A 17,739-nucleotide genomic window follows, 5' to 3' on the forward strand; every position below is an offset into this window, starting at 1 on the left:
CACACACACACACACACACACACACACACACACACACACACACCAACACATATGTATGAACAACGTGATCAGTATAGTCACCTGGCAAAGTGATGGGGCTTTGTATTAGTGTGTCATCTCAGCATCTGTGTTTCCTTGACAAAAGACCTCCTGCAACATGCTTTCAATCTTTCATTATATCATACATTGCAAATGTTCATCTTTGTTTAATGTTTAATTTGGAAATTGTCCATGCGCATTTATATGCCACCAATCTATAGCAGCGATAATGTAAACTAGGATCTGGTTTGTCATAAATCATAGAATATGTGTGACTTAATCTTTTTTGTGGCGTTCACAAAAAGCTGAGTTTCAGTGATATGATGCATACTTTTGTATATATTTTTTAATTACTTGGCTTATCTTTGTTGATGTATACATAATGTAAATGTGCTAAACATGGCTTAGTCATATTGGATAGATGTTCAGAGACTGTAAAATGTGGCCTGCATGAAAACTGTTTCATTATGTAGACTAATATTTAGCTTGCCACTCATGTCACTGAAACTTGTTTTATTGTTATTTTTTGCCTTTTTTGGGTTGGAAAAGTACACATAATGGTAAAAGGGTGTGCATTAATAAACCACAGCTGCTTCTTAATAATGGGGAGTGTGCTAGTATTTTCTCCTTTCCTATTGTGCTGTCTAATTGAGTTTGGTCAGCACTGGTTAATGTGGAACAGTACCAGTCCAGCTCATGATTTAAAACAATATACAAGTATGCCTGATGCTCCGTACTTATTCATATCTCACATCAGTGTAAGGGAGGTAACAAAGAAGAAAAAATGGCATTTATATCTTATTCAGAGGCTTGATTGTCTACCTGTGTCCTGAACTTTTTGCCTGTGAAAAGGGGTATGGGTTTATAACCCAGTACCCATACCCTAACATGAGGGGCTGGCATCTAAACATCTATTCATCTGCTCCTACCTTTAGTATGTGGGTGATAGATGCTTGAGTTAAGACCCATATCACTGAGTAGAGGTGTGTTTGGCAGTTGTGCACGAATGCACAGACTGGAAGACATCTTGGATACGAATCCATAAAGAGCATGCAGTGATCCTCAATTGGAGGCATTATTTCACTGGATACTTGGGAGGGGGGCAGTAAGGAAACAGATACACACACACACACACACACACACACACACACACACACACACACACACAAAAAAACACTCATGCATGCATGCATGTGCATATATACTGTGTATACAAACAATAAAAAAAACACAAAAGAAAAAAAATAAGCAAAAAAAAAAAAATTTGACTGAACATGTCTTTTGTCTCCTAGAAAAACCCATGAGCTTGACTCAGAGATGTCGGTGCCGATACTTTGATTCGGGTGTTTACAAACACCAGATTAAACAGCTGAAGATAATAAACAATGGCAACTGTCCTATTCAAGTCCTGTAAGTAATTTGAATTAGATTAATTGTTCTTTTTTGAGAGCTGGGAAGATGTTCATCCTGTTTCAATATACTAGAATGGTCCTAAGCAGTAGGGTGAGTCTGGAGTGAATGCTTTTAATCTGAGTGAGTTTAATTGCTTTCCAGTTCATTACAGCAGAGAGCAGCTAATCAAGCTGATACACCAAATTTCGTGCTACGAGTAGCAGCTCAAATCACTGTACAAACAAAGGCAAGTCTTGTGTTGTGGATTTTCTTTTGTGCTTTCCTGCTGGGTATTGTTTGATCTGATATTTTTTTCTCCTTCTTCATACCAGTAATTTATAGAAGAACAAAAGACTAGTATTGTTCCTGTTAACATGAAATATTGGCACACAAATATCTCTAGACAGTATTACACAGCCTTTATTTATGCTTTTCTTTGTAAATAAACAGAAAATAAAATATGGAAATATGTAGAATTATAAAAAGGCACTAAGGAATTAATCTTGCCTGTACTTTTTTGTGTTTAGTTCAATATCAGACAAAAGGTATCCAATAAATAGTTGGTACTTATAAGGTTTGCCTGCATTGTTCTATGCAGGAGGAAGTAATGCTGATAACTCAGAATACTGTTAGGTTACCACTCCAGAGATGGCACCCTTCAAATATTCAAAAGGCAGAAAAACTTTTCACATTGGAATATTTAGTAAAAACTTAATATTTTATTTATTTATTTTATTTTTATATTTGTTAACTGGGTTAGTACGACTGAGCTCAGAGAGCCCCTTTTCAGTGGAGATCCAAGGAGAAATGTTCCAGGAAAGTAATTAAATAAATAAGAAAAAAACTAACAATTAAATTTGTAAGATACTTGGTACAAAAACAGAGAGAAATATACAATACAATATATACAAGGCAAAAGTACAGCATTTTGAGAATGCAATAGCAATATGTTTGAGAAATTTGGTTAGCATTGTTATTTATAGGGAATGTAGCAATGCCTAAAATAAATAAAAAAATTCGGAGTAACAACATGACATAGTACAACAAAGATGCATTTAATAGCATAGGTACTAACTCCAGAGAAAGTAATGCATGTAGACAGTTTTGGTAGATACCAGGCAGATATGTTATTTGAGAGAAGAAGAAAAATTCATTAGATAATTTCCTGACAAGTACATATCCGTGCATGTTGGAAATTAATTTTTACTTGCTTTTTGAATTCACCACTTTTGGTAGTGGAGCGACAGGACAATGGAAGTTTGTTCCAAGAGTATGCAATTGAATGACTGTAAAATATTTTTCCAATATTTTTGTTTGGCTCGGTCACTTGCAGAAGGTTTTGTGTGCTTCTGAGGTCACGATTGGGTGTGTAGGGTGTAATTATGGATGTAAGGGCAGGGAAGAAGTTGGAGCTATTTAGGATGCTGTGTACAATTTGCAGTTGTGATATTTGAAGCATGTGGGGGAGCTCAGGCCATGTTAAGCTTTTCATGGATATACATTGATGGGATTTGTAGCTATTACTGGCTGCGGATATGGATATCTTGTTATTGGTAGTTTCTAGTTTGGTTAAGAGATTATTTTGGAGGTTAGTAAGTATGGGAACACCATATAGCAGGGAAGATAGAATAAATGTTTGAGCCAATATAGGTCTAGATTTGTTAGTATATATTTATTGTTGTGGTATGGAAGACCTAGGTTTTGGTGTTTGAGTCGGCGGTGATAATTGCATTACTAAGGATGAGATGGTGAAGTTGTTTTTAGCTGGACTGAGGTTTTTTGGAAGGAAAAGGAGAAGCTTGGTCTTTTTGGGGTTGAGACGTAGGTTGTTGTCAGTTAGCCTTTGTTCTACTAGGTGCAGAGATTGTTGGGTGACAGTGTGGAGATTTTGTATATTGTCGGAGGTGTTAATAAGGATTGCATTAAAACTAAGTTATAAAAAGCTACTACCACATGGCACTTATGTAATGTCTGCAGAGATCTCAACTCTTCTTCAGAGGCCATTGCTTTGGAAAGAATGCTTTGCAGTTTAGAACAGAAAATGAAGACTATGAGCTTGTAATAACCATTATCTATAATTTCTTGGTTTGATTCTGTCTACATGTATGTCCTATATTATTCTAAGCAAGTCACTAAATCAGACATTGATCCTGGCTGAGCCATAAAAAGATGAATTTGTTTCTAGTGCATATACTTGATTAACAAATAAACAAAGTAAGAAATAATAAAAATAGATTGTTAGGACTGGTATTAGGTAGAATGCAAGCATTTTTTTTATCTTGATCAGGAAATAGGAAGTTGTGAGACTGTACACAAAGGCATCATATAAAAGAGCAGGCATCCTGAATAGTCCCCTGTCAAATTAAAACAAAATATTAATTTTAGTACGGACAGATGGCAAAGTGTTCTAGTCTGTCACAACAGCTTGGAGAACTGAAGACAACTGTGAATGAATATGTTCAGGACCTAAACCTGAGAAAAAACAAGCTGTACAAACTTACTTAATTGGGGTTTCTATGTAAGTTCAGTAGGTCAAGTTGTTTTTTCATAGAGGTTTTCCAAAGTGTGGAAGGACTTTAACTGATATCTGAAATGCAGCTGTTATTGGATTTAGTTGAAACACCACTAACCTGCATCTGTTTTCTGCTTTAGTCTTGCATTTGTTTTTGGGGTGTAATTAAATGTCTTTTAAAGGTTTAATCTATATTACAAATGTTGGGATTTCCCTTTGTGGTCAAGTACTGTACGGATACTATTTGGTAACTCAGAAGTGATACTTCTCTGTGCTACCTGTCATTTTCTGTAACCTTACATCTTGTTTTAGAGATCTCTCTATCCATAGCTTCCACTTAGTACTTTGCACCATTTTTTATGTCCTCCATGATGCTTTTACTTTGTTTGACATCTCTTTGGATGCTTTCACTCACCATTATATTGTATTCCTCATTGTTAAGTAACAGTAACATGTGCTGCTAAAGCAGTTTCATATGAAGCATAATGCAGCAAAAATTGCCACCACCCTTCATCATCTTCCGTAAATCAGACAATGCTTTCCATTTTCCCGTAAGACAAGTCACTATCTATATAATGCTTGCAGCAGATGTTTGTGCTCTGAACTATCTAAGGCCCTTCTGAGTCCTGAGAACCTATGCAATTAAGTAGATACATAAAAAGAAGAAAACAAAATGTGCAAAGCACAAGATCAGCACTTGTCAACAATAAAGTAGTTGGAGACGCACATTAAAATGTGTTTGGTTATTATTTCAGCAAAATTACCTAAAGGCTGACAATGTGACCACATACTTTAGTTTCATTTTAAAGATCATGACTTAGTTTGCACTTTAAGTACTACATGAAAAACATCTGAAATCAGTTGCCCATTGTTCACAAAAGACTTGTCAAAAATAAAACAAAGCATTATAGTATGATCATTCAGCAAGTACTTTCTATTATGTTTCAATGCTGTAGTGCTAGTATTTAACAGAAGTCTAAATAGTAGCATCAAATCATTATAAAACACCGGTTATCTCTCTTTTTTAGATTTCATATGTCTAGCAAGACAAGTATGTAATAAAGAGCTACAAACCATACATAGTACAACTACAAATATTACGCGTAAGAAGTTATATTCACAAAAGCTTACAGATTTATTAGAAAAATATTACTGTGGTTTCTCTGATAGTAACCTTTGTTACAGACTGCGTATATAGTTTTTTTATATTGATTGTCATTGTTCAAAAGATTCATTGTTCTGTTCATTTTAATTTACTGCATTTTAAAATAAAATAAAGCATGTGAAATAAAACAGTGGTTACAAAATGTTTGAAGATTTCTATAAGTGCTCATCCATCTACTACTAAAAATTTTTGGAGAAAGCAGACTTTGTCCACCTTTTTCCTCAGAAAAAGAAGATTAACTACTAGGAACTAATGATCATTAAATTTAGCTAAGTGTCTCTAACTAGGTGGCCATGGTGGTGCAGCGGTTAGCATTGCCACCTCAGAGCAAGAGGTTCTCCAGTTTGATTCTCGGCTGGGGTGCCTTCTGTGCGGAGTCTGCATGTTCTCCCTGTGGTCGCGTGGGTTTCCTCCGGGTGCTCTGGTTTCCTCCCACATCCCAAAGACATGCTGTAGGTGGATTGGACACTCTAAATTGGCCCTAGGTGTGAGTGTGTGCATGTGTGTGCCTTCTGTGGAGGGTTGGGTGCTGGGCTGGTGACTCGACACTGTAAAACTCCACTGCCAGTCATGAGCAGACAGGTGATCCACTGTGGCGACCCCTAACCAGGAAAAAGCTGAAATAAGTCTTTAACTATTCCTTTGAAACACATACACACATATACATATACAAGTTGAGGTGGCGTGTGTGTGTGTGGGGGGGGGGTTGCCACCTACATGGGGTGTGCTAGAAGGATTATCCCCTGCAAGAAAGCACTTGATGTTTAGATTTTTGACCTTTTGGTATTTTGGATATCTGTGGTTCATTGCCATCTTGTGACTTATCATTTCATCATTTCATAACTGAACCTTCAAACTTTCAAAACACAACTTCTCTGTCCTAAATAAAATCTCAACATTCTCTCTGCTTGTAAGTGACAGGATACATCACTATTTCTTATTAAACACCACCATCATCCTTTTATTCACTTAATGAGCACAGTTTTTTTTGTAAACTCCTTAATGTAGACATCTGGACCACAAACCATCAAATTTTCTCAGTTGGCAAGTTACTTCTTCATTAAAACTCATATCAGTAGAACTACCACTTTAAAAATAATACCTGTGTATTTCCCACCTAAGGAAGAACCTTATTTAAATTATTTCTACATCATGTAATTCATTAGTGCCTGATATTATGCAAGCTTATATCATTTTCTTATAGAGTCTGCTCAGTTTACCTGCCTGAAACATAATAACTCAGTATTACTCCAATCCTTACTTGTAATATTATAGATAATTATCTATGCTCTTAAATTCTTTTTGAATTTTTAAATCTTTTTCTGCCACCTTCTCTTGTATATATTCAAGGTAATAAGTGTGTTTGTTACTTTAGCAGTTGGTAACTATTTTCACTTGGTTGGGAAGCATGTTGTCTAACTGTACAGTAAGTATTTTGATTTTTTTTTTAAATTTCAGTTGTTATGCTTTACAGAGAAGAAGAGGTTATGCAGTCTTCATGATGTCATGCATTGCTTTCCATACTGTATGATTCTTAATTGAAGATACTTAATGTTCTGTTGCCAATGGCTTGGTCAATGACTAAAATAGATCCCTTACACCAGACCACATCTGTAGTCAATAATTGATGGCTAGAGAAATAGAGATTAGATATGTAGTTCGATAGATAGATAGATAGACGGATAGATAGATAGATAGATAGATAGATAGATAGATAGATAGATAGATAGATAGATAAAAAAAATAAATAGATATGCTGGAATATAAATACTGAAAACAAAATCATATGAAGGTCCTGAATTAATTATTCATCTGAATTGTCTGGTTTGAAATTGAATATACAACAAGAAACCATTTTTCTTTTGTGGCAAAGATTCTTAATTGAAGATACATAATGTCCTGTTGCCTATGGCTTGGTCAATGACTAAAATAGATCCCTTACACCAGACCACATCTGTAGTCAATAACTGATGGCTAGAGAAATAGAGATTTAGATATGTAGTTCGATAGATAGATGGATAGATAGATAGATAGATAGATAGATAGATAGATAGATAGATAGATAGATAGATAGATACTGTAGATAAAAAAAAAATAAATATGCTGGAATATAAATACTGAAAACAAAATCATATGAAGGTCATGAATTAATTATTCATCTAAATTGTCTGGTTTGAAATTGGATATACAACAAGAAACCATTTTTCTTTTGCGGCAAAGTCACCCACATTCACTCTTTAAGGTGTTGTGCAACCAATGCCATCCTAAAACTGTCTCTGAAATCACAATAGCTCTACTTCAAAATTCTGTTTAAGTGTTTTTTACACAAGCAATGTTAATGGAACAGGAAACACATAAGTAAACACAGCACAGGTACAAAGTATATCCTAAGATTTAAAAACATATACAGTAGTATGAATCATGGCTGGATTAGGGTGAAGTAAATATGTCTATGATGATGGACTCCTAGATACTGGCCAACATGGAAGACTTCCTCAGCTACTGGCAAAGGAGGATTTGGAGGCAGTGAGTCTAGAAGGAACAAATTCTACTTGAACCTCCAATTAACGCAAAAAAAAAAAAAGGAATTTATAGGCCTAGCCATACGTTAGGGTCTTGGAGGTCCTTCAGATAAGATGAATCTTACATGCACAGGGCTAAATATACGAAGTCAAAAACTTTAAAGGAGATACATGACAGGATGTGAAGAAATGTAGACATCAAAGAAATGGGTTACTTTGTAATCAACTAGATTTAACTTTACTGTAACAAAAGGTTTTGCACAAGTTGTAGTATGTCGTCTTCTACATTAGGGTGTCCTTGTCACACAGGATTGCAGTATTTAAGTTAGGAGGAAAGCAGAGCATGCAATGTAATGGCGAAGATGATGTTTCATTTGTAGTGTGCATCCCTGGGAAAATGAGATTCCTAGTTTGTATAGACAGTCACCAGTGACCTAATCACTCTTCTGCATGACAGTATCAAGTTTGGTGACTTGGCCATCAACACTTTGTTCAACTAGCATTCGAGATTATTGGCTGTATAATGAATGACCTACAAAACAGAACAAAAAAGAAGAATACATTCAATCCACTGCAGAGAACAATGCAGTCATTGAACAAGTGTTTAAAGGTCAGTAGAAGCAATGATGATTTTAAATATTATTCAGGAGACATTCTTAAGGTTTTATGAAAGGCATGATTTTCTGTACCTAGCACAAAGACTTACTATAGTCCTGATGTACATAAGGGTTTGAAATAATGAAGAATTGGCTTGTATAGATCTGGATGTAATGTGGTCAGTGAAAAATGATGCACAAATACATTGCCTTAAGAAATAATTTGTTATAAGAGTAGAAGAAGGAAAATTCCATTTTTGAATTATATCAATTACATTTGCATGACCATATTAGGTGACACAAGGCTGGGGAAGCAGTGTGAGAACGCATACTGAACAGTTTTGGGTTACTAATAGGCATAATAAAAGATGAGCCATTCAGTAAAAAGAAAGTCACTAACTTTTAATATATCTAGACTTTTAGGAGACGACGGAAGCAGACAAAAAGAGATAACAAAAAGAGTATAACATCTAAACTTAATAACCACATTAGGAGGTTCAAACAGAACCTGAACCTGCAGAATACCAAAGAATGAAGGTTGAAGATTAAGTAATTCAGGTATTCAAGCACTTTGAGGAAATCCACATATTTTATCAGTTTTATATTTTTTAGAAAAATGGATATGCAAGATTAATTAGTCCCAAAGGAAATCTGAGGGGCTTATTGAAATAAAAATATTACAACGAGCTATGTTTCCCAGATTCAATGCTGTGTATACCCCAAACTTTCCTGAGATATAGTGTGGTTAAAAGAAGAGCAGAATTTAAAAACGTAGTTAAGGTAAGAGCAAGGGTAAAGTAGCCCACAAGTTAACTACCATCTGCAGCTAATACTTTACGAATGTAACTATGCAGATTACATGGCTAAAGACACCTTATCTATTGTTAGCGTTTGTATTTTTATGGCTTCATCTGGCCATAATCCCTTAACCACTTCCTTCATTCAGCCAAATTGGGCCTTCATAATCCTCACTGTTTTCCTTTAATGCATCTTGAATTAGCCTTTTTTGATCGCAGTAATGAGCCAATGAAATCTTTTTCAGTAAGTGTGCAAAGCTCTTTCTTCAATATTTTATGAGGGTCAACTCCCATTAAGTAAAACTTTATGCTTGTACCACTATCTTCTAAGACCACTTGCTTATTTTCTGACTGCTGCATTCTCTTGTTATCACACAAATCTCTATAGCTGCTATTTCATCTAGAATTGCACTGGAGTTTTCATAATCAAAATATTGAACAACTGTTTTTGAAGTACAATATGTTTTATAGATCTAAATCCCTAAATTCATAGTTGTGATTCGCAGAACAGTCCATATCGAATTGTAATGTATATTAGCAAGTCTTTGCCAATGCTCACTCATGTTCCATACGGTTTTGTTTGGATTTGTGAGGCAGTATGAAAGAATGTGGGTTTGATGTTTTATGGGTTAGTATTACTGTGAAGAGGGAAGTTTTAGATGTTGCTGTCATTAAATGAAGTACATATGTACTCCTTTAACAGGTTTTAACAGTTTCATTGTAAACTTTTAACGTGTCATTTTTATGCCACTACCTCAAGATCAAAAGTAACAGATGTTTACAAAAATTTCCACTTTAAAATGCAATTTTGAAGAACAAATTCAAAATCTAATTTTAGTAAAAATTGTGGAAAGTAGTGAAGTCAGATTTGTGATATGGCAATATTGATTGTTTTGGATTAAAATACCTACAATTTCCAAATATGCAAAACTACTTCAGTGAGTTAAATTTTCATTGTTTTCCAATTTCTTTCAACTGTTGCTCAGTATACAGTAAGTGAGATTCAAAGAAAAAAAAAAAACACTAACCTTATCTAGAGGGTAGTTGTAGCTCCAGTGGTCCGGCACATAATTCAAAAAAGATATCAAAGAACATAATCACAGAGCAGGCAAATTTGCAGATTAATGTCGCATGGGAAGAGTTTCGGTGTGCCATCAGGTTACTGCTATTCCTCTGTGTTTCTTGGGCAAGTGCAGGTTTATGTTCTCAAATCAAGGCTTACTGAAGAACTAGTGTTTTTTAACAGGACTTGGTGATTAGAAAGCAACAAAAATAAGCCTGGATAGAATGCCACAGAGCATACATATACATACACATTTACTCATATAGAAAACGCAAACAGAAAAGTAGCCAGAGGTTTAATGCACACTATGATGCCCTGGTCAATGTAAACAGTTTTATGCCTTCTGATTGAGAGAAACAAGGCACATGCAGGGCTTGGTTGTTTATGAAATATTAATCACAATCTGTTAATTTCATTTTGAAAATCAAAGGGCAGTTTAAACTTTAAATGTCCACAGCTTGTCTCCCCTAACATTTATTACATCTGGGACATGTACATGACACAGCTGCATATTAGTTTTGGGATCGGAATTATTTGGTATACATTCATGTAACTTCTTAATCTGGAATATATGGATGCATTCATATTTAAATGCTATGATTTATCCAGCAGCTTAATTTGCATCCCTAGTCCATGTTTACATATTATGTTTTGTCTCCTTTCCTTTCCTTTCTGCTCGCTGCCTGCAGGAGGCATCTCACTTCATCATTAAAATATGTTTCCTTACAGTGTAAGCCATGTGTAACTTCCAGTACTGAAAATGGATATGTGGACTATATGATAGTTCTAGATATCTGCATTTATCTTGTAATAGCACTAGGCACTGAACATGCAGAATATATTTTATTAGCATTTATTTGCAAATTGGAAATCACATTTAAAATGCATTGGTGTAGCTGTTTGAATACTTAGCTTTTTTAGTTTATTTTGAGCCAGCTAATAGTGTGAGGGGCCCATGCTCAAAAGTCATTGCATCCCTTTCTCTAATGTGCACCATCCCTAAGATGATTTTAATAAGGGAAGTGCAAGGGCCTTTCCCTCGGGTTTGGGGTTACAGACGGGTGAAACCCCAACAGGAAAAATGTAATGAAAATTGTGCTTGGCTTTGTATTATTATTTTTAGCTCATAGTGCCAGTTTTAATACCATCAGTCTTCACAAAAGTTACCTATCTGTCAGTGGAAATTATGCTATATTTTCTTTTATGGTATCTGACATAGGAGGATGAAGGGTAGCAATCTAAAAATGTTGCATACTAATAAGTGAGTTCCCTGAGGAATAAAAGATTTCATGAAAACATTTTATACTTCTGGTCTGAAAAATCACTCACTCATCAAAAAACACATCGCATTTAATTGTTATACATAACCACTTGTCAATAAATGTGTTTTGTGCTCATCTAAGGTAACAGCATGCCATGTAAAGTATTCCTTGTGAAGAAGAATATTTATGTAGCACTTAAAAAGCTTATATGGAATTGTGCTCTGACATTTTTTCCTGCATCCTTAGAAAGCTCATTGTGTAGCATTATGCTTGAATATTCTAAACTCCCCTCCAAGCCGTCTTAACTCGCTTTCCTTAGTAGGTAAATCCTCCGCCCCAGCGTGATAACTAAACCAGTGAGACATGCAACCGAACATGATGTCAGAAATCACCAACACTAACTGATTATGTAGTCCATGTGCCACGACAAAATAAGTGGTAAAATGTTATAGTATGTTATAAAGTGCCATGGTGGACAAAATCAAACTTTTTCCTGTAAGAGACATGAAAGAGCTTCTATCCAAACTAACATGGTCCATAAACTTAATCTTCAAACAAAGAATCTTATTGTTCTAGAACTTTAGTTAAATTTCAAAGCTGCCCTTATCAAAGCAAATGAAAAAAGTTGCAGACCTGATCAACCATGTATAGAAAAATATATTGAGAATTGTATTAACGGGGATTGCCTGCAGTGATATATAGTTATTTCTCATAGTCACACTAGTTATTTCTTAGTATAGCCCCTACAGTAGAAGCCAAGATGTCATTCTTGAAGCACTTATTTAGTAATAGTAAATCTTCTCTAAATAATCTATAACTGAAAAACTGCAACTGAATCTTCAAGAAGCACTTTTTATAACACAGATACTTGATTGAAGGTATACTTTGTATGTTAGACCTTTGTAATGTTGCAAATTTTTAAGAGCCTAAATATTGTAAGTGCACAGGAAGCAATGCTATTCTATGTGAGGTCTAATTAATAACTTATACAAAAAAAACTTTAATCAGATTTCAAAGTATGTTATTTTCCACACATTATCATTTTCTTATTACAATGTTAACATCTGCCTTGAATTTTAAATAATTTTCAGTTGTTGCCCGTAAGTCTTTAACTTGTTCAGATACAAGCAATATATAATCAAAAATGGAATGTAGATAGGACATGTTGGGTTAACAACATTCAAAACCATCCATTTCCTGGTATTAAAGACAATTCCTTATCTCACTGACCAAGTAAATATTGTGTCCAAATAATCCTAAGCAATATATAATTATTTTCACATTTCATTACTGCATCCCTGGCAGTGACAATATGATTGTTTATGCTTACTACATATCACCATAGAATCATATTTACAGATCGCCTGTAATAATTAAACACAAACTCCATTTCCATACTGCTATTTATAATGCTGAGACCATATATAATTAATGTTACATTGTTAGTAGTTGGAGATTTGCATATCTTTTCCAATGATCTCTTTTGTTGATGTAACATAAATATTTGTATGGTGGGTTCATGCTAATGATTTAAAAACTGTTTGTAAGGTAAAATTGTAGTCTTTTGAGCTCCATTAACTGGCACTGAAACTATTATTCACATTACTGAAGATGCATGCCATTATCTGATTGCTAAAAAATGAATAGTAGCAGGTTCTATTAATATAAATGTCAGCTCCCATTAAACTAATATCCATGATCCCATGAGTGGTTAGGTAAGGAACACATAGTACCGCGGGACATTTTATTAAAACAACATAAATCTAACAGTTGTGTAGATTGAGAAGGTTGCCTCTGACTTAGAAGTATTTCTTACTCTTTCTCATTACCTTGCAAGTGTAATCTGTGTAGTTGCATACCTCTCAACTGGACAGATTTTTGCATAATGTCCAGATTTTGGCCTCATATATCGGATCAGTTTTTTGATAAAATTGTGGTTTTCTGGTAAATTAGGTGCAAATTATTAAAGATTGAAGTTAGAAAATAATGACAGACATTTGAGTTTCAAACTTCACAACCTTCAGAAACTTCATGCTAATGCAAAACCTGTTACTGTATCAACTTTCTAAGTTTATAAGAGCAGTATTTAAAAATTGTCCCCATTTTTGGGCCTTTGTCCCACTTTCATTTATGGCTTTGTTCAGATTTCTTGCTCTAAGAGGTTGAGAGGTATGATGTAGTGACATGCCCAGGAACTATGCATTGCTATACCAATTTTATTTTTGTTAACTAGGATAATCTCAGTAAGCGAAGCATACCTCTGAACTGTACAGATTTTTGCAGAATGTCCAGATTTTTGCATCACATTTTTGGCCTGTTCCTCATACAATTGTGGGTATACCTCTCAAATTCTTAGAGCAAGAAATCTGGACAAAGGTCCAAAAATAGGGACACTTTTTAACTATTGCTCTTACACACTTAGAAAGTTGATAGACTAAAATGTTTTGCATTAGCATGAATTTTCTGAAGGGTATGAAGTCTGAAACTCAAATACCTGACATTATTTTTATGACTTCAACCCTCAATAATTTGCCAGAAAACCACAATTTTATGAGAAACAGACCAAAAATATGAGGCAAAAATCTGGACATTCTGCAAAAATCTGTACAGTTGAAAGGTATGAGTGTTTTTTTTTTCTTTTGACAAATTACTGGGATAATATAAGGATTAACGTCACTAAATAATGACATGCGTTTCAGTTTTAGACTTCATATACTTCAGCAAATATATGCTAATGCACATCCTGTTATTTTAGCAACTATTAAGTTTATAAGAGCAATATTTAAAATGCGTCCCTACTTTTCGGTCTTTGTCCCCCTATTATGTCAGGCTATGTCCACATTTCTTGCTCTAAGAGGTTGAGAGGTATGAAACCAACTGCTCTTTTTGTAGGGCAGAGTCAATGAGAGGAGCTCAGAATTACAAAAATAATGAAAAATTACAACAAAACCACTCAGACTAAGTACAGAAGCTTACTATATCATCTTGATTCCCCTTTCTCAAAAAAATGCATTCCTTTAGAGATACATGCACAAAATGATTTATTTGAGCACAGAAAAGATCCTCCCATGGTAACCACTTGAAATGTTAGGGCACACTAGAGCAAGTTCCGAAAAATAGAGACTAAAATGTTGAAAGAATGGACTTACATATATTAAGTCCAAGATGTCATTTCTTAGAATATTCCCTTATCTTGGGATCTTGGGATTGGTAAGTTCAGGGCTTCCACCCTTCAAAAAGAGGGTTAAAGGAGAAGACAGATTTTCGAGATTCGCTCTTCTCCTTTGTTTTGGTCTTTTTTTTTCAGCTTGTCGCCAGTCAGCATTTTGAATGCTGACATTTCAGTAGACACTCCCTTACAATAATAAAACTGAAGTTTTTCAGAAACATAAACAAAACTTAATTTCACACAGTTTTTACCTTGAGTCATCTAAGAGCATTCCATGACCATTTACTTTATTATTTTCAGTATGATGTCATTACAAATATGAAAAACAGAAAAAATCAAAACCTTAGTATATCTTCCTGGTAAATACATAATTCATGTATAAAGACTAATATTTATTTTATTATTTATTTATTTTTCATTTGTTAACCGGGAAAGTCCGACTTGGAACTAGTCAATTTTCAGGGGAAGCCCAGGTAGCAAGGCTCCAGACGCATGTCTTTGTAACATGTAATACCATACAATACAGTAATATACCAGTGGCAAAAATACATAGCTGTAATATGTAATGAACACATCACAATATGCACATGTATGATCTATTATCTTATTTCAAGAAAATAGTAAACAAGCAACCCAGATTTGAGAACACAAAGAGAATCCTAAGCAGAGTTGATTTTGGAGATGAAAGAAAACACACTGTTAGGCAAATCCACAGAGAACTTAAGTGGACAGTTTCAAACCATGGACCCTGTGGGTGACAGCTGCAGCACTAAATACTGTTATGGTCAGCCATTCTTTGCAAAGTGTGATAAAATGTGTTATTTCCTCTTTATTTAAATTATTGATACAGTGTTGGTAGAGATAAAGCCTCATCTAGTTAATTGATTTTGTCAAGTCTCTACCCAATAGTTTTAGCTGGGACCTTTCTGTCTCCATGAAGTGCTAAACTAAAAAGTACATGTCTCTGATGAGGACAGAAATGCAGAAATACAATCTTATTACTTTGTTTTATTGACTTGAGAAGTCTCTTTAGTCACTCACCCAAATTTAAGATGTTGAGCAATGTCTCCATCTTTAAACTATATTCTTTGAGAAACTAGTACATTTTTTTATGTAGGCATGGGCAGTTAAACAGCATATCACAGAAATGAAAGGTAATGTAGTAATTTTTTTAAACATTATCACTTATGACATAGGCAAATTTACATTTATACAAAAGTAATAAAACTGCATTAGCAAATTTTCCCAGCCAAACATAATACCAAACAACCCTTCTGCTTGTCTTCCATCATTCACTCCTGCCCATCTCCTGATCCCTCAATTTCTCCTCCTGAGTATAACACTTTGCCTGCTGGGTTCCCAGACTACTGAAGTCCTTCTCAATGGTAACTCATTTGTAGTCTTTGGGAGTGGTGCCTCCATTGAGAAGCTGCATGTACAGATGCTGGAGCCATCATCAGTGGGGTTGCCACTCAAAGTGGCTAGTGCAATGCTGATGTTAGAGGCATTATTGTTTCCTCCTGTAATCTGAATGAATGACCTGTGAATGTCCAATTGAGGTTGCACAGACATCGGGCTTCACCAAGCCCTCCCCATAAGATAGGTGAGCTATCCATCAGCTGCTTCATCCTATCCATCCTGGCGGGCTCTGTTGATGGCTTGAGGTTGTTTTCAAACTCAGTTCACTGATGATACAAACAGGCACCCTGCCTCTGCTCCATTGGGCTGAATAATGGAAACTAGGTAATTCTTGCAGATCTGATCTTGTAAACCTATCTTTACCCATTTCCGGTTACCCATTTCCGGTTACTTTGTATTACTAATCTGAAACAAACATCTTTATTAATAAATCTATTGTGATGTGGCAAACAGAAGTGTAAAAGTCTGAGCTGTTAAAAAGCTGATTCCTGCACCCATGGGTTCAGGGTTTGATTCCTTCCACCTCAATTTACGTCCTGTGTGACTCTGAGAAAAGACACTTATCTGGACAGTGCTTCCATGTTGCTTCTGAAAAGGAAAACTCGCATCCAGTTGGCCTCCCTTGCTAACTAATGTAGAAACAGAAAATAAAATGTTCTTCTCAGAACTTGTATCAGCTGCATGGATGGTAAGCCACTGAACTTAAACTGTCAAAACACAGCAGCACTTGCCTAAGCAACATCTACATGTGTATCATTGAATGCACAATATGGCATGTTTACAATTCAAAAAAATAACTTTTACAAGGGGCAGAGACACTAACACCCTCATTGTGGTGGGGGAGGTGTGCCATACATGCTCACCTGTTTTCAACTAGCCAGCTCTGTAGTTACTACAACTCAGAAAGAAGACATAAGTTTATATGGAGCAGTCCTGGCAGAAAATAGGCTATTTCACTGTAATCAAAATGTAAATGGAACAGCCATTTGTATAACCAAAAAACTAAAATCACTCCAAACAACTGCAAAACAAAGGCTTTAGTTTGTTTGGTTTGCAGTTGCTTGGAGTGATTCTATTTCACCGTAATAAAGAATGAAACTGACATTTCCATAATTTCAAGGAATAACTGTTAGTGCAACTGTATTTCTAACTGAACACCCATCATTACATAGTCTTCAAACAACTGCTTTTCAAGCACTTTAGATTTATTAAAATGTCTTATTGCTAACATATATTATAAATTATGATGGAACTAACACTTTTATTTTAGTCTGGCAAACCGTCAGAGATGATTATTAATCTTTAACTGTGCATATGCCAGTTAACCCTTTTCCTCTTATTGACTTATACATATATTTTATATCACAGAATCTTTAGGCTGCATCCTATTTTAATTTACACATGAAGAAAATGTATATGACTCGGTAAAGTCTGGCAGTTACAACAACTACCCAGAATTTACATTAGAGAAGTAAAGCTTTTTGAATGCAACAGCAGGGTAGCTAATTGTAATTATTGCCTGAATGCACTGTCTTATTTTCTGCTCAATTAAGAAAATATATCATATAGTCCTCACCATGAAATCAAATACCTACTGCATTTTGATTGAACATGCAGTCCCCTCCCCATTTTAGATCTATGCACAGTGTTTTGAATATGTGTAGGCAAAGTGGAGCAGTTTAAGTATGCAACTGAAATACTGAATATCAGACACTGAGCCAAAGTGCACGTGGTTGTTTCAGTCAGACATACTGATTTCTCCATCTGGTGGTTTGAAATAAAGTCTGCTCTTCAAATTTTCCC

At 35.1% G+C, this 17,739-nt stretch overlaps 1 protein-coding gene across 2 annotated transcripts in view; it reads left to right on the top strand.

Moving 5' to 3' along the window:
* CXCL12 (C-X-C motif chemokine ligand 12) overlaps positions 1-17,739 on the top strand; it is a 74,422-nt gene that overhangs the window by 45,035 nt on the left and 11,648 nt on the right. For both annotated transcript variants that reach the window (XM_044056767.1, XM_044056768.1), the window contains exon 2: positions 1,332-1,449. In XM_044056767.1, the coding sequence (XP_043912702.1) occupies positions 1,332-1,449 (118 nt within the window). The remainder of the gene's footprint in view (positions 1-1,331; positions 1,450-17,739) is intronic.

The sequence above is a fragment of the Protopterus annectens genome, chromosome 14.part0 (genome assembly GCF_019279795.1).
Source record: "Protopterus annectens isolate FY-2018-M chromosome 14.part0, PAN1.0, whole genome shotgun sequence".
Classification (NCBI taxonomy): Eukaryota; Metazoa; Chordata; order Ceratodontiformes; family Protopteridae; genus Protopterus; species Protopterus annectens.